General features: G+C 58.4%; 1 protein-coding gene across 1 annotated transcript; it reads right to left on the bottom strand.

Annotated features, from left to right (window-relative positions):
• Positions 1–3,795: 3,795 nt before the first annotated feature.
• ITIH3 (inter-alpha-trypsin inhibitor heavy chain 3) lies at positions 3,796–16,953 on the bottom strand. The gene is made up of 22 exons (XM_036102578.2): positions 16,846–16,953; positions 16,205–16,225; positions 14,726–14,892; positions 14,532–14,636; positions 14,113–14,275; positions 13,576–13,689; positions 12,720–12,845; positions 12,315–12,431; positions 11,904–12,072; positions 11,171–11,296; positions 10,717–10,898; positions 9,734–9,919; positions 9,437–9,576; positions 8,534–8,688; positions 7,840–7,857; positions 6,757–6,780; positions 6,449–6,484; positions 6,191–6,304; positions 5,563–5,767; positions 4,701–4,873; positions 4,380–4,491; positions 3,796–4,040 (listed from the first exon to the last, which is right to left on the bottom strand). Exons 1-22 carry the CDS (start codon positions 16,936–16,938, stop codon positions 3,911–3,913), a joined length of 2,676 nt encoding a protein of 891 aa, XP_035958471.1. The 5' UTR covers positions 16,939–16,953; the 3' UTR covers positions 3,796–3,910.
• Positions 16,954–19,922: the final 2,969 nt, after the last annotated feature.

Raw genomic sequence — 19,922 nt, forward strand, 5'->3', positions numbered from 1 at the left:
GGGAGTGGGAGAGGGGGAAGCAGGCTTCCCGCGGAGCAGGGAGCCCAATGCGGGGCTCGATCCCAGGACCCTGGGATCATGACCTGAGCTGAAGGCAGATGCTTAACGACTGAGCCACCCAGGCGCCCCAGAATCTTAGAATCTTCTACCGTGAGCCCTTCAAAGGCCTGTGGCCAGTAAGCCCCATGGCGAAATTTCAGTCCAGTCTCTTCATTTTATAAGCAGAGAAACTACGATTTGGAGAGATTAAACCACCTATTTAAAATGTTGCTCCACACGGGGTGTTATACCCAACTAATGAATCATTGAACACGACGTCAAAAACTAACGGGTACCATATGTTGGCTAGTTGAGTTTAAATAAGTATAAATAAGAGAAAAAAAATAATAAAATAAAATAAAACATTGCTCTAGCTTGCAGCTGGGGGTCTAGGACAGGAGAACATACTCTGGGAGCAAAGGTTTGGTCTGCTTTATGGTCACTCAGTCCGTGGAAACCAGTTTCAACTAAAAAAAAGACCCATGAACTGGGTAGAAGTTCTTGTTAGAAACAAATGTCCCCGGGTGGGCACAAACTGGGCAGAAGTTCTTTACAGACCGACTCCCCGAGGTCCTCAGCAAGCTCTGCGACCCCTTGGTGATGGGGTTTACATGACACAGTCTGATTTCCACACCTGTGCTCAGGCTCAGGCCTGTCTGCTCACTGCCTTGTCGAAAGGCTAGTCCAGGCAGAGAGGATACAGAGGTGAGGCTCCGGCCCCAGGAAGGGAGCCAGGGTCTGTCCCCAGGAGCCTCCAGTCCCACGGGGGTGCTCCCGGATCCTGGGCTGCCAGGGCTGTGCTCTGCCATCCATGCTCCAGGGTTAAGCACCCCAGAGAGGGCACCCAATCCCTGCGTAGGCAAAGCATACCTAAGAAACCATTTACAATTACTCTACCTACTTCTTTAAAAATGACACACGTCTTTGGCTTACAAATAAAAAGCATCAAGAGAACAAAACAAAAACCAGAAGGATGAGATCAAAGAGAAGAGGCAAGCAGGGGAGAGAGCTGGATCAGAGGTGCCAGGGCCAGGCAGGGAATCATGGCACCGAGGGTGTGCTCCGGGCATCCTGGCGGCCAGGGTAAAGCAGGAAATGAGCTCGTCGGCTTGCTGGGAGGGAGCAAACTAGATCACCAGGGAAACATTCTTTTCTCGGCTCTAGGGCTTTACAGAATGTTTGCAGAGTGACTCTTTCTAGAAGGGTCAGAGGAGAAGCCAGTGGGAGGGGTCTCCAGCAGCAGGGGACACTCCATCGCCCTGATGCCTCCCCATCCAGCGTGGTTGGCAGGCGGGGGTCACGGGCTGAGTCGCCTTGTGGGGGCTGCTCAGAAGGGCTCAGACCAGAGCTCCTTGAGACAAGGGAGCAGCCTCAGGGGCTCTGCCGGACTTGCTGGGGGGCTAGTGCTACCATCTGGGGACAAGATGCCTGCCCACCCCAAACCCCCCCCTGGGACCCCATCGCCTGGGCTGGGCTGTGGAACTGGCACCCCAGCAGGGGGGTCATGGGTGACTTTCTGGCCCAGAGCACTTACAGAGCAGGTGTTCTCTGAGAACAGTTGAAAGGAGCTCCGTGCCCTTCACTGTTTTGTTCCCTGAGTGCTTTCCAGCTACTCACTTAGGCCAGGCCCTGGGCCGGGTGCCGCAGGTACATTGGGTACCATGGGAGACACGGTGCCTACTGCGACAGCTGCCACCCAGAGAACAAAGAGCCCAGGGGGAGACATTTTGTCCAACCTGGGGAATATCAGGGAAGGCTTCCTGGAAGTGGCATGGTTGGGGTTGCATTTTGAAGAATAAAGAGAAGTGAGCCCAGTGGAAATGGAGGGCAAGGACACCAGGCCTAGAGCCAGAACGCTGCGCATTGAATTCAGGGGAAGTGGAGGAAAGCGGTGCCACGGGGTGAGGCGGAAGTGGACGCTGGAGAGGTGGAAAAGCCGGACGAGGCCAGCCCCGGCTGTGTGCACCTTGCCAGGGAGTGTGGCTTCTCTCTGGAAAGCTGGGGGAGGCATCGGAGGCCGTAAGCAGGGGCAGGCACAGCCAGGATGACGTGGGACTGGGAGAGGACACAGCCCACCAGGTTTTTGCCTGCGTGGAGGGTCTCCCTGACTGTGTATTGGGGGGAAGGGGCAGAATCTTGCCTGGGGACCTCCTCCTGCCTTTCTCCCAACTCACTGGGCTTGGGGGCTACCTGGGGGGACAGGACAAAGACAGGCGCCTCAGGAGGATCAGAAACCATAATGCTGATGATGTCTTCACACCCTCTGGCAAGATCTTTCTCCCCATTTTACAGATGTGAAAACTGACTGGTTTAAAGTTCCGTGGTTCCTCAGTCAACCCGGGACTGAATGGGTGGCAGGGCCTTATGTATTCTCCTGGACCGGCCTCCCCAGGGCCCTCTTCCAGGCCCCCAGGTCCTGGGAAACCCTGTTCTGGCTCAGGCAGACGGGCCCCTGGACTGGGAGGTAGGGGAATTTCCTGGTGACCCATCGCCAGATCCACCCTCCACTGGCATTCGTTGCCATTCTCAATCTAACCCCAACCTCTTCCAGGACGTTGTGGCCCTGCTCTGCCATCCAAGCTGCCCACAGCTTCCTTCAGCGGGTGCCCTCTGCACAGCCCACCCAGAGCCCCACAGGCAGAGGCAACAGCAGAGCCAAAGGATCTGGGGCGGGAGGGGTTAGGTTTGCAGAACTGGGAGCAGTCCGTGTGTCTGGAACCCTGAAAGTGAGGGGAAACACCTGGTGTGTGGGGTTGGTGAAGCGAGAGAGGCCATAGGTAGGATTTTGGCCTTTGTTCCAAGATCAGTGGGTGGGAGGTGTTATTTAGAGGGTTTTAGGCAGGGACTGACGGTCAGTTCTGCTCTACAGAATCCCTCTGTGGAAACAGGGAGACCCAGGAAGGGGTGTTGCAGTTGTCCTGATGGGAGAGGGTTGTCCAGGCTGAGAGCCCTCAGAGCCCCTCCTCCGGGAATCTCTGTCTGACCCCCAACCCCACGCAGGACTTATTGTGGGGGTGGAGCTGGTGGTCACCATGAGTTGTGATTGAAGGATCAAAAGGATTCCCAGCCTAGCTGCTAGCAAACTTGGGGCACCCATGCAAAGAGGAACTGGGTTACTAAGCTGTGTGCCCCCAGATTCTGGCCCAGAATCAGAATGTTTGGTTTATCTGCTGGCTGGCTGGCTGGCTAGTGGATGGGGGTTGGCTAGTGGATGGTGGGGGGGGGTGGGTAGCTAGTGGATGGGGGCTGGTTAGTGGGTGGGGGCTGGCTAGTGGATGGGGGCTGGCTAGTGGGTGGTGGGGGGTGGCTGGCTAGGGGATGGGTGAGGGGGGTGGCTGGCCAGCTAATGGGAAGATGGAGGGATGAATGACATCCATAATGAGCTGCAGGCTAGGTCTGCTCCAGAGCACTCTGCTTCTGCATCACAGAAAGATCTTCAGGCCTGTGGGCCTGATAGGAGCACTGAGCCATGACCCCTGACTTTTCTTACGACCCCCCTGGACTCTGGAATGCATTCAACCCTTCTCGACTTCTCAGAACCCCTTCGCACCAGAGTCAATTCTTGGCTTTTTCCTTCCCAAACCATCATACATTTGGTTCCCCAAAGTGCCACCCCAACCAACCCTGTCTTTCACCAGCATCGGAGCGGAAGCCCAGAGAGTTACTTTCCTAGCAGCCAACCCCTCCTTGGAGCTACCTCAGGGCCCAACAGCCTGTTCCCTGGAGCAGGGGCTCATAGAGGCATGCAGAGGCTGGTGGCAGTGTCCCCTTGGGCTTTATTGTCACAGCCCTCCCGCAGGCCCTGCTCTGGGCCCGTTCCAGATGCCAGGCGAGCTGGGCCAGCCGTCTCGGCAGGAGTGGGCATGTCTACTCAGAACAGCTCGGGGATAATGTAGTCACTGTGGACACCGTCAATCAACCCTTCCCCGTTGTTGTGGACAAACCAGCAGGCGACCTTGGTGCCGAAGCTGACATCCTTCCTGTAGTCTTTCTGGGAGCCCCTGGGAAAAAGGAAAGAGACACTGTGACACACAGGGTGGACCAGACAGCTGCTAGGCTCGTGGACTTAAGGCAGGAAAAGGGTGTGAAGTTGCTAATTCTAAGAGTCTAGAACTCTTTGGACAAGAAAGAGATCAAATGATTAACTCCTTCTAGGGGGCTGAGTTTGGCCTTTTCCTGATTAGGAGGGGCCTAGAGGGGGCCCAGGACCCCGGAGGGAAACAAGGGTAGGTACCCCATAGGAGACAAGAGCCTGCCGGGCCAATGTGCGTGGAAGGAGAGGGCTCTCTCCTCCTGTCTTGTTACTGGGCAGGGGCAGGATGCCAGTGGAGTGCCCTCACCTGGTGACCGTCAGTCGATGGTTCTTCACCACCATGGTGGCATCTGGCTTTGTGGGGTCAGAGCCTCGGTGGATGTCAGACACTTTAAAGTCAAAGGGATGGAAGAATTGTCCTGGGAACAAAAACCATTCATGCTGTCAGCCCCTGCATGCTACCATCCCCGGCCATCACCAGAGGTCCCACGGCCACTGGCCTTTCGGGGTTGATGCAAAGGCTGACTGGGTGTTGCATGCTGGGTCCGCAGTGACTGGGACAATCTTTCATGTGGCTTCCCCCCTCTGCCATGTGTCCTGAACAATGTGAAGCTTGAACATTCCATACCCAGCAGCCCATGTGTCTGTGCCGACATCCGGTGACTGTCCACCACATAGAAGCCCAGAAAGTCCTGATGGACAGGATGCTTCTTCCACACCTGGTGCAGGACGACCACAAAAGTAACCCCATCTCCAAAGGAGACCACCATGTTCTTCTTCCTGTTGATTGTCACAGACAGCCTAGGAGAGAAGAGGACGTCAGCAGGTGGCGGCCATGATACGGGGCATTCGAATCCAGGGCATTGTGGGAGGGCCTTCTCCGTACATGGCACCTAAGAACACACGGACTCTGGAACTATCTCAGAGGTGTTGGAGAGAAGATGCCTCATGCGTGTTGACTATGTGCTCTACTGGGTGGATCCTTGTTCCACTGTAAGCAGAAACAGGGCTGTCCTGGGAGTCTGGAGACCTGGGATCGAGCCTCAGCTCAACCACTGGCTTCCTGTGTGACCTGGGGTAGGTTCTGCCCCCTCTCAGAGCTTCCTCAGGAGTGACTGCCCCTGTCCTACCACTAGGCTCCGGGTGGCTTGAGGACACAGGAGAGGCTGAGCAGTCTGAGAAGGTTCAAGTTAACAAGCTCAGCCAGAGAAGGTGAAAATGGGGATTAGTGTGTTATCAGATTGTAGGTCCAACTAATGCTTATGTCCAGGCAGCCCTTCCCCCAAGATCAGTCCTGTGAACCGGCCAGCTGGCAATGCTGGCTGGGGCTGCGTGGTCGCCCTTCCCTGGGCAGGGGCTGAACTCTGAGGCCTACCGGTCTCTCCCATGACCCCTGTGGATCTTCTGTCCTGGGATGTGTCCACATCCCTCAAAGGCTCCTCAGGCCTTCGGCCTGAAGTGCTCCTCAGAGACCCGGTAGCGGGCCTTACCCATCCTGTGTGATTGTGACAGTGTCCAGCCAGCTGAGGGTGCTCTGTGCGGCTCCGTTCCCCAGGATGATCTTCTCCGGCGTCACCTCTATCCGGAAGTCCATGTGAGCATTGGCAATGCCCAGTTTGCCAAAGTAAGTCTTTCTGGTCTTGGAGTCAGAGTTGCCTCCCTTCTCGCCGATGATCTGCCCGTTAACTGTGAGGCCTGCCAGAGGGATGGGGCAGTGAGGGGCCAGCGAGACCTTCTGAGTCTGGGTTGGTCTTTAGGATGTGCCTTCTCCTCCAGCCAGCCTTGCTGAGTGGCAGTGTGGGGTCCCCAAAGCAAGACCAGGAAGTCAGAGGCAACCCTCTCTGGTCCTAGACACTCCTGGGTCACGCTGGCGGCTGAGGGCCCACGCTGCAGGCCTGCCCCTTGTCTGGACCAGGGAGTGGTGTTCAGAGAAAAACTATGTCCCAGACACAGGCTGCACCCGGGCCACCCTCAACCCTAACCATCTCTCCAACACCACTGGGGTCCTTGGTGAGCCTGTGGCTCTAGACAGCCCCCTCAGGGTGTGAGCTACACATGAAGATGATGCATTCTGGGCACAGTGAGGAGCTGGCCCCGGCCCCAGCCCGCAGCCCCGACCTGTGACGGGGTCCTGAATGAGGCGCAGCACCGTGCCCGGTTCTTCATCGATGTTGAAGCAGATGGCATCGTCTTTCTGCGGGACTTGGATGATGAAGTGGGGGTCCCCATCCACTAAAGGCACATCAGAGAAAGGGCTGGCTCACCGTTCCAGGGGGAGCCTCCCCTCCCCTCTTGGCCCCATTGGGAAGACTCCTAACAGGATGCGCTGGCCCCTGGGGCCTGGGTCTCACCCCAGGAGGAGCGGGGGGCACTCACCGTAGTAGTAGGGTGTCTGAGGAGGCTGGTAGCTGGCTGTGGACGCAGGGAGAGAGAGAGAGAGAGAGAAAGGCTGAGCTAAACAAGCAGGCCAAGGGAGGCACCAGGACCCCCAGCCAGAGTTGGGTTCGTGCCCCTCCCCTTTCTGCTTCCCCAGGCTCTCAAACCACCCCCATCTCCTCAGGACCCCAACCATCTGTCTGTTCCAGAGAGGAGACTCAGGAAGACTCCAGAAGGGAACGTGGCACAGGACCAGTCTCTGGGCAGTGCCTCCCGGGCAGGGGGTGTGGCCGCGGGCCTGTACTCACTCAGGTAAGCCATGGAGCGCGCAGCTGAGAAAAGAAGCCAAAGGGCAGTCGTGAGCGGGGTCAGAGGGTTCTCTCTCCCCCAGCCCCGTGCCTTCTGCCTGTCCTGGGGTCACCAGTCTCCAGTGGAGCCCCAACCCTGACAGATGGAGGCTTGGGATGGGACTCCTAAGTTAGGCTTTAGAAATGGGAGCATGCCCAGGGAACTCCTTTCGAGAACGGGTGGTAATATGACTGTAATTTCTCTGCCAGGGGCAGGGCATTGTGACTAAAATTGTGTCTAAAATGCAAGCCACGAGACTGTCTGCTTCTCTGTCATGAATAATGTTCACAGCGACACCATCCCACACCCCTGAACTCCCTCTCCCCAGAAGTTCACAGCTGTCTGTTGTCCTTGGTAGTGAACCCCCCCCACACACACATACTCATACACACAAGTGTGCACCCCGGTGACTGCATCTGACAGCCCCGCGCTACGGGGAGAGCAGGGAGCCAGGCCAGATGCGCTGCTCGGATTGCACAGTCTGTTGATGGAGGCTGAGCAGGCAGGTGGGGGCTGGGAGGCCCTGCCTGGTGGGGGAGGGGGCTCATTGGGGACAAGGATGCGATTTGATAACGAGAGAGGGGCAAAGTGCTATGAATCCCAGGGAGGGGCCTGGTCTGAAGTCTCAGCTTGGCCGCCTGCTGACTAAGTCCTCCAACAAAGAGACTTAGGCTCTCCGTGCCTCAGTTTCCTCACTATAAAATGGGCACCATGAGAGGACTCCTTTAGAGGGTCGCTGTGGAATTAATGGAGTGTCAGTGCCTGGCGTGAGAATTTGCTAATTTTTGCAGGTCACAGAAGGCTCTCATACTGATTGTCCCTCCTTATTCAGGGGAAGCCACCTCCGAACAGCTGACGAGGACCTGATGAGGCTCAGAGAAGGCAGAGCCCAGACCAAGGTGGCTCCTGAGTTGGCAGCAGTGCTGGGACCTGAGTGCAGGTGTCCTAAGGGCCCCTCCCTGGGCTGGGCACTTGGAAAGGCCTCCCTGGTTCTCTCTTGTCCCCCTCCTGGGACCCCCGTCCCACTGCTGGCCGAAGCTCACCTTCTGTGTCCACAGGCCCTGCGAGGGAAGAGGAGGAGAAAGGTGTTAGGATCCACAGACTCCTGGTGTCGGTCCCACTCCTACCAACTTGCTGCCTGTCCACCCGGCCCCAGGCTGTGGGCCTCCCAGCAGACAGCTCCTCCCCAACCCCAGTGGTATAAACCCTGGAGCCAGGAGCTCCTAGAGGCCAGGGGCCTGGCCTGGCCCCGCTCTTTGCCTCCTCTGCCTGCCCCTGCCAACCCCACATCCCCACGCCCAGGTACCGGGACACTTAGGAGTCCCCTCTTGGAGCCTGGTTGAGCAGGCTTGTCAAGCCTCCAGCACTCGAGGCCTTTCTCGCACAATCCCCAGGCACATGTTCTGAGCCTAACTTTCAAGCTAGAAGTGCCTCTTCCTGTCTAAATAAACATTTCCATGCTGCAGCCAAAGTCCCTTTCCTTGAAATGACCCCAGGCAAGAAGTCCCTTGACTCATATCCTTCTAGCGATCCAGAGGCTCCTGTTCACCCCCCACCCCACTGTCCATGCTGATAGCTTCACTCCCTCCACATCCCCCTCCCCAACCCTCGGCCAAATTTCCTTCTATGCCCCATGGACCTGCCCCACTTCAGCAAGTCTGGGTCTCGCCAGCCTGGCTCGTTCCTCTTCTGGGCCCCCAAGGGGTTCGAGTTCTAGCCTCCACTCTCCATGCCCACCTTCTCCAGGCTTGTCAGCGATGGCTGTCTGGTCCTCATTGTCCTCAGGCTTGGTCACCACCATGGAGGTCAGCGGAGTCACAAAGTGGTACTTGAGGGACAGGTCCAGGGCCTGGGCTGTGAGGTTCTCCTTCTCCTCACCATGGGCGTTCTTGCTGGGGGGAGGGGCAGCAGTGTCAGCTGGAGAACAGTTCCCTGCCTGACCTCCTCTGCTCTGACTCCCAGAACCAGGCCAAGAACCCCAGAGGCAGCCCGGGACTGCTTTTTCCCAGGGTAGAACCCACTAGTGCTCAGAAAAGACTGGTTCACCAGCTCCCTGGGACAGATGGACAGCCTGTGTCTGAGGCTGGGCCTCAGTTTCCCCACTATAAGATATAAGAGGCTTGAAATGACGTCACAGCAATCACTCATGCCAGCATCCATGTGCTGAGCACTCAGTGTGTGCCAGCCCCCACTCCAGGGGCCTTATTGGCTTATCCCACCCAAAGGAAGGCTGACACGGGGCTCTCAAATGGACCCAAGCTCTGCCTTCTGGGGGCTGGGGGCAAGGGTCCCAGCCTTCAGTCGTGTTCAGCCTCACCATCCCTGTGGGTCCATGCTGGGTGTGGGCTACAAGGTGCTGAGGCCCGCCCCTGCCCTCGGGGCGCTCCCAGGCTCCTGCTTGAGCCCCACATGTCAGGCCGGGCTCTGCCCCTGGAAAACCATTCCGTGGGGGCTGGGCTGAGAAGAGGGGAAGGCAGAGGGAGCACACGTGGAGGGGCACAGCCCGCGGTGTGGCTGAGTCTTCTTCCTCTTGGGCTCCCCCAGAGCATGGTCAGCACAGGGGCAAGCACAGGTAGGTGGGGGGGCGGGGTCAGGGGCGCAGGTGTGGGGCCTGGCTCTGGGAGGGGTCGCCAGCATCACCGTTTCTCCAGCAGCTGCTCAATGGTGAGGTAGGCCCAGAGCCGCTCGATGTAGTTCCCAAAAATGTAGTCCTGCTCCTTCAGAGCCTTTTCCATTTCTTTCATGTCCACCTCCTCTGTGAAGGTCAGATCATTGGTGGCCTGAGGTGGGGGCGAGAAGAGGCTTGAGGGCTGGAGGCCTGGACTAGGTGGGCCCAGTCCGAGGGCCACCACTGCTGGACCATCAGCCAGGAGGCCGGAGCCCCACTGGTGCTGATCCCCCGTCCACAGCACACATCCCGGCCCTGGCCCAGCTCACCCCGTGGCCCTTTACATCCGCCTTAAAGTTGTTCATGTCCTCATCCAGCAGGCGCCCAGCCACCACGATCTCAGAGCCATCGTAGAAGTGCTGGTAAGCGTTCTGGGTGAGGTCCTGGATGGCGTTCTCAGGGTACTCCAGCTCCACGCTTGTCAGCAGCGGGTTGGCCACCTCCTCGTAGAAGCCCTGGAGTCCAGAAGGGGGACCTGGCCATCTCAGTTCACAGGGCAGACATGGAGGGGATGAGGTGGGCAGGTGCCCCCTGCTGCCTCCCCCAGGCATCGAGGCCCCCAGGCTGGGCCAGTCCTGGCTCCTGGGCCCCACTTCTTGTGGCCCTGACCATGCCCTTCAGTTTGCATACCCGCAAATGTGACCTTTTGGGGGATTAGGGTCGTTACAGAGGTAATCAAGTTAAAATGGGGCCTTTGGGGTGGGTCCCAATCAATATATCTAGTGTCCTGCTGAAAAGGGAGCAATTTGGACCCAGAGACAGGCACGCACGCGGGGCAGATGATGCGGAGAGACAGGGAGAAGGTGGCCATCTACGAGCCAGGGAGAGACGCCTGGAACAGACCCTGCTCCCACAGCCCTCGGAGGGGTGCAGCCCTGCCCACACCTGGACCTCAGATTGGTAGCCTCCAGAACGGGGAGGCGGTCCGTTTCTGTGTTGGGAGCCCCCCAGCCGGTGGTACCTTGTTACGGCTGCCGAGCGAACAAACACAGCGCCGCCGGGCCACACTGAGGACACGGCTTACACTAAAGCATTGTTCCCTGCTTATCAGAATTCACATTCGACCCTGTATTTGGTCTGGCAATCCTGCAGAGGAAGCAGGGCTGTTCTGTGTAGCCCAAGGACAGATCAACCACCACTGATGGCTAAGAGGTAGCCAGAGGCCCATGTGAGCCCAAGAGGAGGCATGTGTCGCTTGGCGGAACAGCTGCCTGAGCTCCCCGTTCCAGGAGGTATGCCAGATGAGGCGTACCTGCAACTGCAGGTTGGCATCCGAATCCTCATAAATGCGCCGGGCCAGCCCGTGGTTCTCCAGAGCCATGCTCTCCAGGAAGTTATAATTCAGATTGTTGCCAAAGCCCAGGTTATACAAGGGGAACTTGCCCCCAATGGCATTGCGTACGTTCTCTTGGATTTTTTCGGGTCTGCTTTCCCCTACAGGAGAAAGGGGTTGTTCACACTCCAGCCACAGGCCAGCAACGAGCTGGATCAGCTCTGTCTGGAGGTATCAGACTCCTACACACGCAGAGCTGGTGGAGTCGTGGCCCCGAGCCCATGTGGGGGCAGGGGGTAGTCCTTGGCATGGGGAGACAGGGCCCTGCCCTTGAAGGGCTCACAGGCCATTGGGAGAGCCACCCGCGATCTCGCAGCACGCCCGCTCCTGGGCCTGAAAGCCAGGAGAGGAGAGCCACACCGGCCTGCCTCACCAACGTTGGCATCCCCGTCGGTCAGCATGATGACAGTGGAGGTGCTCCTCTCTGGGACTCTGTGTTCCTCCCGGGCCTTGTTCAGCATGTTGATGGCCCTCATCAGCCCATCGTTGATGTTGGTCACTGGCACGCAGACAGACAGACAGCACCGTGAGAGGCTGTCCTCAGGGTACAGGGTGGAGGAGGTCAGGACAGCAGGCCCTGCTCTTGGGCCCAAGGACCCTGTTGGCCAATGCATGGTGGTACTCAGTAGATACTGACCGAGCGACTTAGTGAGTGATGGATGAATGACTTACTCTTTCAATGGGGACAAAAGGACAAGCCTCGTGGGGCTGCCAGAAGGTGGCTGTGAAAGCAGTTTGGAAAACTGTCAGACGGACTGGCAGGCCCGCTCACTGGGAGGAGAAGGGAGCCGTAGTGACGTCACTTATCACTCTCTCTAAGAAACAGCCCAGGATGAGGGCTGTCTGTGGCATTATCTTGCTGGGCTTCCCCAGGCGTCGAGGATGCCAGCATCATGGGTTAGAGAAAGGAAGAGTGGGTTCCCCAAGCCCACAAAGAAGACACCCCAATATCAAGCCTGAGACCCGCTCCCCCAATCCCGCCGCTACCCCCAGCTAGGGTCTGCAGGGCTTAGACCAGCAGCGTCTCTGCCCCAAGGCACGAAGAAGGCAGATTGCTCAGGCCAAGGGGAGCGGTAAGCTGCGTCTGCTCTTCCCTCCGTTCTTACTTCCTTGATCATGAATATTCTTCACAAATATCCTGGCCTCCTGGATGTTCTCAGGAGTGGCTTGAACTAAGTCGTCTTTCCAGGTGGTCACATCCCCACTGAACAGAATGAAATTCAGGTAGTCCAACTCTTTCATATCATCCAGGATCTTGAGGAGGGCATCCTTTGTCTGGGAAAGAGACAGACCAGCAGACGAGGGGCTGGGAGGGAGCAGCAGAGAGCCAGCCGTCTGTCCTCCCAGCCCGGCTGGCTTTGGGGCCTGTCCTTTCTGCAACAAAAGGGGGCGGATGCTCTGTGCCCTTTTTTTAAATCCTATCTGTCCCCTTCTTTCTCTTTCACTGGAAATGTCCGCTTTGTCCACTTAGGAATAAATCTCTCTCCCCCCTCCCCCACCCGCAGTGAGGAGAGTACCTGCTCCATTTTCCGACCGTGCATGGAGCCGCTGATGTCAATCACGAAGACCACGCTCTTAGGCACCACTGGAAGGCCTTGAGGTGCAAAGAAGTGCACAAAGTAGCCATTGGCTATCTGGGAAGGGGAGAGAGAGACTGGAGGCAACATGCCTTTGGCGACTCTTGCACATAGAATCCAGACATTCACCAGCTCCTGAAAACAACTGTTCTTTCCCACCCACCATGGGGTGCCACACGAAGGCTCTGGAGGGTCTGTCATCCCCAGGCCGTGCAGGAAACTCGGCCTTGGGCTGAGGACCAAGGGTCTGGGCACGAGATGCAGCGGCAGCCCCTTCTGTGCCAGCCCCCACCGCATCAGGGCGCCGGAGGATCGACCAGGCCAGCAGAGCTCCTGGGCAGCTACCTGTACGTTGGCCGGGGACTCCCTGTTCACGTCGTAGGTGATGATAAAATTCCCGTTGAGGAGGGAGTCTGTGCAGGTTGGGCACGAGCGCTGTTGGTCCATGCTGGGCTTGAAGGACACGTGGCCCTGGGGGAGGTGACGGAGGGCCTCACTCAGCTCGGCCAGGGCCTGTCGACTGTGCTCTGCCCTGCGGAGGGAGGCAAAGCCCCCACAGGAGGAGCCCGCGGGTGGGCGCCTGGGCAGTCCAGCTGCCACCTGGCAGGCCCTGGCCTTCCTGAGCACCTCGGGGAGAGGACGTGGGGCCCAGGGCAAACGCACTGCCCTTCAGAAGCCACCAGCCCTCTGAGCGGGTGCTCCTCGGGTTTTGACCGGGAATTCCTGAACGACTAAGGTTTGCTATTCATGTAACATTATTCATTCACTGCCTAGGATGAACAAGGCCCCTGGAATGGCTGGGAGCCTTGGGAACCAGAGCCAAACATCAGCACCAAGAGATTCCCTTTCACCGTCACTCTTCAGGGTGGAGTTGGCAGATCTAAAGGACTCCCTCTGGCCTCAGTGTCCTTATCTGTAAAATGGACAATAACCTGCCCTGCCCACTTCCCAAGGTAGAATGAGACCAGGCCTTATAAATAATTCCCCTGTCCCACCCCCGCCCAGGGCAGCTGGGACCCCAGATCATCGGCAGCACTAGCCCTGGCCTCCAGCACTCTCATTCCCGAGCTGGGTGGCCAGGGAGAAAGGATGGCTGTGGTTATTTCCCCCTCCCCTTCTCAGCCAAGCCCTGGGGTTCACACTTGTCCCTTTAGTGCCCGGGTTCCTGCCCCTGCCCCACCCCAAGGCCTGAGAACACCACCTTTTTCCCTGAGAAGGACTTGGTGAGGGCGCTGCCCAGGAGGTCGTTGGTGATGAACGAGGCCTCAGCATCCAGCGCGCTGATGCCCTGGGGCTCGTAGATGTCTGCCTCGATCTGGAATGGGCAAGGGTAGGGAGGGGTCACCCTGCGACAATGCAGAGGCCAGCCTCCAGGACAAGGCCAAGGGGATGGAGAGGGTCAGCGAGAGTGCAGGGACAGCCTCCCGATAACTCTTGATGGCTAAGCCTCATGTCTCCCACCAAGAAAATGACCTCAAAGGCTTGTAGACAGGTCGGTGACCCCAAGACTCTCCCACCACCTGGCATCCACTACCCTGAGTTCCACCACTAACGTGTTTCCTTTGGCTTTCAGCTCGGATGCTCCTCAGCGGTGGTGGGGCTGGACCTCTGCGTTCTCGACCCTGATCGGGGCTCTGCCCCTGGGCCCTTCCCTGAAACAACCGCCCCCTGCCCGCACCCGCACCCCTGCACGTTCACCCCTGCACTTTCAGCAGGGGTTGCAGGGGTGGTTGATTACCTCAAAGTGCTTGACCAGTTGCTTGGGCTGGACCTTAAGGTACATCTCGTATTTGCCCTTGTGCCTCTTCAGCAGCTCCTCGTAGGTTAGCTCGAAGGTGACCTTGCTGCCCGCAGCCACGTTGACGGAGACGGTGAATTTCTCCAGCTTCCTCCCGGAGGCCCTGAATGGGGTGCCAGACCGCCCTGCAGACTGTACCAGCCCGCCCTTCCTGGGCCCTGGCTCACATCCAGCCCCATGGGAGAGACCCTCCCCTCTATAAAGCCGTAAGCATTACAGGCACATTTTGCTATCATCATGGAATAATAATAGTACTGATAACATTGGCTATTGTTGTCTCATCTCTGAGAGCCCTTGCAGCCCACACACTCTCCCAAGCCCGGGGGAGCGGGGGGGGGGGGGGGGGGGGTGGCGCTTACTTGACCAAGCCAGCTGTCTTGCCCTGGGACACAGCCTTTTCATACTGCTTCTTGGCAACTTCCTTCTCCTTGACATTCCCGGGGTAGGTAACACCGTCGATGGTCCTGCAAGGAAAGAGAGTTGGGGGCTCATGCTGAGCCAGACCCCCACCGCCACCCCCCAGCCTGGAGCCAGCAGCCATGGCGACACCCACAAGGTGAAGTTGGTGATGAAGGCCGTCTTGGGCAGCTCCACATCAAAGGACACCTCCTTGGCGGTGTCGGCGCGGTTGACAGCTCTGGTGGTGACGACATTGTGAGCAAAGCGGGAGGTCACCTTGCAGCTGATCTTGGTACTGTAGACCTCGATGCCATTGACGACCTGCAGGAGGGGACAGTGATCGGCCTCTGGGAAACCAACCTTCAGCCTGACTGCTCCTTCCAGGCTCCCCCTGCAGAGCCCAGAGCCCCTGCTTGGTAAGTGGCCCCTCCAGTTTCCCAGCCACTGTGTCTGAAGCCTGGGTGGCATCCTCCATCTTCACATTCAGTTGGCCACCCTGGTTCTGGAATGCTCTGGCCTTTCTGAACCCCTCTCTCCCCCTCAGAGACCAGGGGCTCCTTGGCCGGCAGGGGCCTTGTCTGGCTCCGCCTTTGTCGCTCCCTGTTCCCTGGCCCCACAATCTCCTTAGCTCAGCCTGCCTTGGAGCTCAGCACCAAGAAGCCCCTCAGGGAGGGGTTTTGCACCATGAGAAGGAACTCCATGCTGGGTGGTATTGCATGTGTTGGCGCCAAGAACAAGAGGAGAGGGGAGGAGGAGGGGGAAGGGGGGGAGGGAGAGTCAAGTCTGACCCTGTCCCTGTCTGTCTCCCACTTAAACGGAGGAGGGGGAGGAGGGGGAAGTGGGACAGGGAGACGGAGGGCACTTGCTCTGCCCCCTTAATTCTGGATCTGTGTACATGCAGCTAGCTGTAGCCGGGGGAAGTCTTATACAAATCCAAGTCTGACCCTGTCTTTCTCCCACTTAAACCCTCTCATGCTCCCCATCACCCTCAGGACAGTCATCCCCATGGCTCTGAGATCCTCCAGGCAGGTCCTGCCTCTCTCATCATCTGTGCTCCAGACACAACATGTCTCTGGCCCCGGAGCACCTGCCCGAGCTCTTCCTGCTCACCTCCACTTGGAAAGAAATCACATTCACACACACCCCGGCCTTCCTCCTCTCCTTTGGCAATTGCTTGATTCTGTCCCCAAACAGGCACTTTTTTCCCGTGCCAAGGGGACTGTGTGGGGAGGGCCTTCGTGTCCCCAACACCTTCTCTCCAGTGGGGGTGGTGGACTGAGGGAAGGTCTAGGGAGACAGCTGGGTCAAGCAGGATATAAAGATGCGTCATGAGGATGTGTGTCCGCAGCCCTGTGCACAGGGGCTGGTACCAGGAAGTGCTGGATAAGTGTCTACGGGAGGCAGGGCTGGTGGAAGAGCGGTCCTGTGCTGCTTCCAGAGAGGTCCAAGAGCATGCTTCTGTGGCACTCTTTCCCAGGAGTCTTGAGTCACATGGGGTCTGCCAGGGCAGGGGGCTGGGAGCTGTTTGCCAACTGGGAGGGACCTTTCATTATGGCCCACCCCTTCTGCTATTGGGCAACCAGCTCCATTCTGCCCTGCCACACCCCACCCCATGCCTGGTGAAAGTTCTCACCCCTTCCAGGAGGCTCCGTTTCTGCAAAAACAAAGATAAACACAGGAATCAGGCCAAGGCCACTATGGCCTGGGAGCAGGCTCTGGGCTAAGGCCAGGGTTCAGCAGGGATCCCCCGCACACATACCCTTGGAGGGGCCTCTGGACATAGGACCCTCCCAGAGCCATTTCAGAGTAGGAAGGGCTCTGAGTAGATGGGGAAACTGAGGCCCTAGTAGGGCAGGTCTCCAGGTTTCCCAGGGGAGCAGGGTTGGGAGAACCAAACCGGCTCTCTCCCTGCCCCACATACCCTGACTCATGCTGTCTTTTCCTGGACCCCAAGCCCCTGAGGCCTCCCCCAAGGGCACCCGCACCACTGCTGCACTTCACAAGGCTCAGCTCGGCCCGTCTTGGAGTCCTCTGCGCTTGTCTCAGGTGTGGACCTGCACAGCCCCTCAGTGAGGTGAGCACTTTCTGGTGCCTGCCCATTTGACAGGTGGGGAAACGGAGACCAAGGGAGATTTAAGAGCCCCATACCTAGCCCTGTCCCCTGCAGCTCACTGCCTAAACTCCTGCCTCCTCCTCTCCCCACTTAGAGGATGGTCCGTCCTGTTGCTTCTGCCCATGTGACAGGCTCAGATGGCAAAGAGGGGACAGACTTACCCCCAGTGGCCGGGAGGGGCTTCTCGGGAAGCCAGAGGCCGCCAAGCTAGAGAGCAGGGCCAAGATGAGGCAGGGCCACCACGCAGATGCCATCGCTGCGCACACAGGTCCGGCCTGCGCTCCTTATATGGTGAGCCTGGTGTTTTCCAAGTGGGGTCATTGACCTGCAGTGTAGGACGGGAAGAGCAGGAGGTGAGTGGCTCCCCGGGAAGCTGGGGTGTGGGTGGAGTAACAGGCCCTGGATCTGCCTGTACCAGGGGGGCCCATGAGGATTGTCAACTGTCAACAGTGTTGGGACGTGGAGGCTCCCACGGAAAGCAGATGCTGTGTGTTGGCACACAGGCCCGGGGCTCCCTGGCTGTGGGCTCACGGGGTGTAGAGTCACACTGAAAGCCAATGGCGTCTCGGCACTGTTGCCTGTTACCTGCACCACTGACAAGGCCTCGGGGCTGGCCTCCCGGACAGAAGCCCCCCAGGCTCCTCCAGGCAGCCAGGGCGCAAAGCCAGGCCCGTCACCCTGAGGCTCCGAACTCCATCGCTGCACCCCTTGCTCACTGTTACCCTTCTTGGGTTCTCGCACCCCAGGGATGGGACAAAGCCCAGGTCCTGCGCTCCAGCCCTCTCTGTGATCTGGCTCCAACTTGCTTTTCCAAACTTACTCTTTTCCCACTGGCATGCCCTCCCCTTCTCGGCATCTCACACCTCTCTTCCTGCCAGCCCTATGCCCTGCCTCCAGAAGCCTTCCTGTTTTGTCCCCTAGCTGACCCCAGACAGCCCTGCTCCAGGCTCCCAGTCTCTGAGGGCCTGCTCCATCATTACCTTTCATGGAGGCTTGCACGGTTGGGTCCGATTGTCCGTCTGGACTCTGAGCTCCTGGAGGGCCAGGCCCTGTCACATATTCATCCCTGTGGTCCAAGGGCCTGGCCAGGGACTCAGCTGCCCTCACCTCCTGGAGAGTCATTCCCCTAAGAGTCTCCAGGGAGGCTGGAGCTCTGGCTTCCGGGACAATGGGAGCTTCAGAGGCAGAGCCCAGGCCTCTCCTGAGCCACCCCAGGGCCCTGCCAGCCCCCAGACCTTCCAGAGTGGCGGTCTTGTGCCTGCCAGGCACATGCGCTTCTGAGCAAAATGACCCAGTGACCCTCCCATGGGGCCACCACTGAATGGTGTTGAGGAGGCTGCCTGAGCACATGGCAGCTAATTTATGGTGTCCTATGGCCTTGGCTAAAAGCTCCGCACCTGCCTATGAATTGTATAGAGAGAGTTGACTACTGGGATCAGAGAGAGAGCGATAAGGCAGAAAGAAGACTCCATGAGGCAGCAGAAGCTATGAGGAAGAAGTGGTTGGAAGTGGCAGGAGCCACAGAAGCAATGACGGAGAGTTGCTGAGTCGACAAGACGACGTTGGACCGAATGAAGCAACCACCGAGGGGCCACCACCCATGTGGCAGGCTGGCTGGGGTGCGCATACTCCCCAGGCCTCCGGAATCCTTACGCACCCTTGCTGTCCGCTGGCACCAAGCTCAAGGCCGACTGGGACCCGCCTCCACTGCTGACTCCCGGGAGCAGAGAGAAGACCCCTTCCAGAGCTGTGCCACCCAGCCCTGCCGCCTGACCACCAGGTTCCTGGCTCCCAGGACATCTCGATCGTGTGGTCCTTTTCAGTGCCCATGGTCGCTGACCACTGGGTGACCGGGGGCTGAGGCAGAAGTGCTGTCCAACCGGTGTTGTCCAGTGGCTCCTCGGGGCCCTGCAGAGCTTCCCCAGCCCTTTCCTCTAGGTGCCTCCTCATCCCCAACTACTTGGAGTTTGGTGGGAGGGACAACTCGACATAGGACTTCTGACGCTGCTCAACAGGCACTGGAGGGACAGTTGGGCACTTGGAGGGACCCAGAGTCACACGCACAGTTGAGAATTGGATGGAATCTAAGAGGTCTTCGGGCTCACTGCTTTTCCACTCTTCAGGAAGGCTTTGCTCAGCTCAGGCGACCAGCCGTCTGGCAGCTTCTCCCTTGAGAAGCCCAGGAGGCTCCAGACGGCGCTTGGTCTCTGAAACGTTGTTGGCCAGCCCCTGCCCCCCACCGAGGGCTCTGTGTTCGCTGGGCCTGGGGCAGCCCTGGAGCTCAGCATTTGTGTGATTGATCTGGCTCCTCGTGGGCCTCCGTTGCAGTGGGAACTGGATGGAAAGCCAGCAGAGAAAAAGAAGAAACCTTTGGAAAGGAGAGGCCCATCAACCTTCACCTGAGGGCCAGCGGCTCCCCAAGGTACAGACAGGTTCACCTCCCTGCACCCTGGGACACTGCACTTTAACTGGGCCCCAAGGGCAAGCCCAGGGAAGGAGCCCTGAAGGGATCATTCCAGGTCTCAGCATGAGGAGCCGGTGGGCCACCGTTGCTAGCTCCCTGAAACCACCGCTTCTGGGGAGGGGCCGTCTCTGCCTTTGGGAAATATCCTGGCTCCCACAGCTGGAATGGCGAACCTACAGCTGGAAAGTGGAGCTGAGGGAGAAGGCCCTGGAACTACCTCCAGAAACCCCGTGCCCATGGCTGTAGCGTCCAGCAGGACTTCTCCGGGACCCCAGATCCCTATCGATTTCATATGCTCCTTTCATATGCTCATTTTAAGTGATGCTTTGGAATATCTAGACCCAAATCCCAAAAGGCTGCGATCTGTTGCCCAGCCTGACGGGAGGATCCACACGGAGGGTTAAGCAAACAGATGCTAACACGGCTGACACCAGACAGCATGGGTTCAAATCCCAGCTCTGGCACTTAGGAGTGATTTTGGACAAGTCACCAAACCCCTGTTTCCTCGGCTGTAAATGGACGTGACACAAGTATCCCTTAGGGCTGGTGGGAGCATGCATTTAATTAACTCAACGAAGACACTTAAAACAGTGCCTGTAGAAGCTGCCAGTGTCCCGTGAGGCAAGCTGTGTGCAGGGGGCGCTCCAGGCACTCAGAGGGCAGGGGGTTGGGCAGCTGCAGTGAACGGGGTGGGGTGGGGGCAGAGTTGGCATAGGCCCCCTCGTGGCCTCCAGGTCTGCTGTGACCCCAGAGCCCTCTGAGCGGCAGTATCTT

This window comes from Halichoerus grypus, chromosome 1, assembly GCF_964656455.1.
Source record: "Halichoerus grypus chromosome 1, mHalGry1.hap1.1, whole genome shotgun sequence".
NCBI classification, from domain to species: Eukaryota; Metazoa; Chordata; class Mammalia; order Carnivora; family Phocidae; genus Halichoerus; species Halichoerus grypus.

Bases quoted from the DNA above. Each gene is read 5' to 3' on its own strand.
- ITIH3 (XM_036102578.2), bottom strand. From the start codon at position 16,938: ATGGCATCTGCGTGGTGGCCCTGCCTCATCTTGGCCCTGCTCTCTAGC. The intron at 13,690-14,112 runs GTAATCAACCAC...TGCCCATTCCAG, and splicing joins AACTGGTCAAGCACTTTGAG to ATCGAGGCAGACATCTACGA. The intron at 4,874-5,562 runs GTAAGGCCCGCT...CTTCTCTCCTAG, and splicing joins GTCACAATCACACAGGATGG to GCTGTCTGTGACAATCAACA.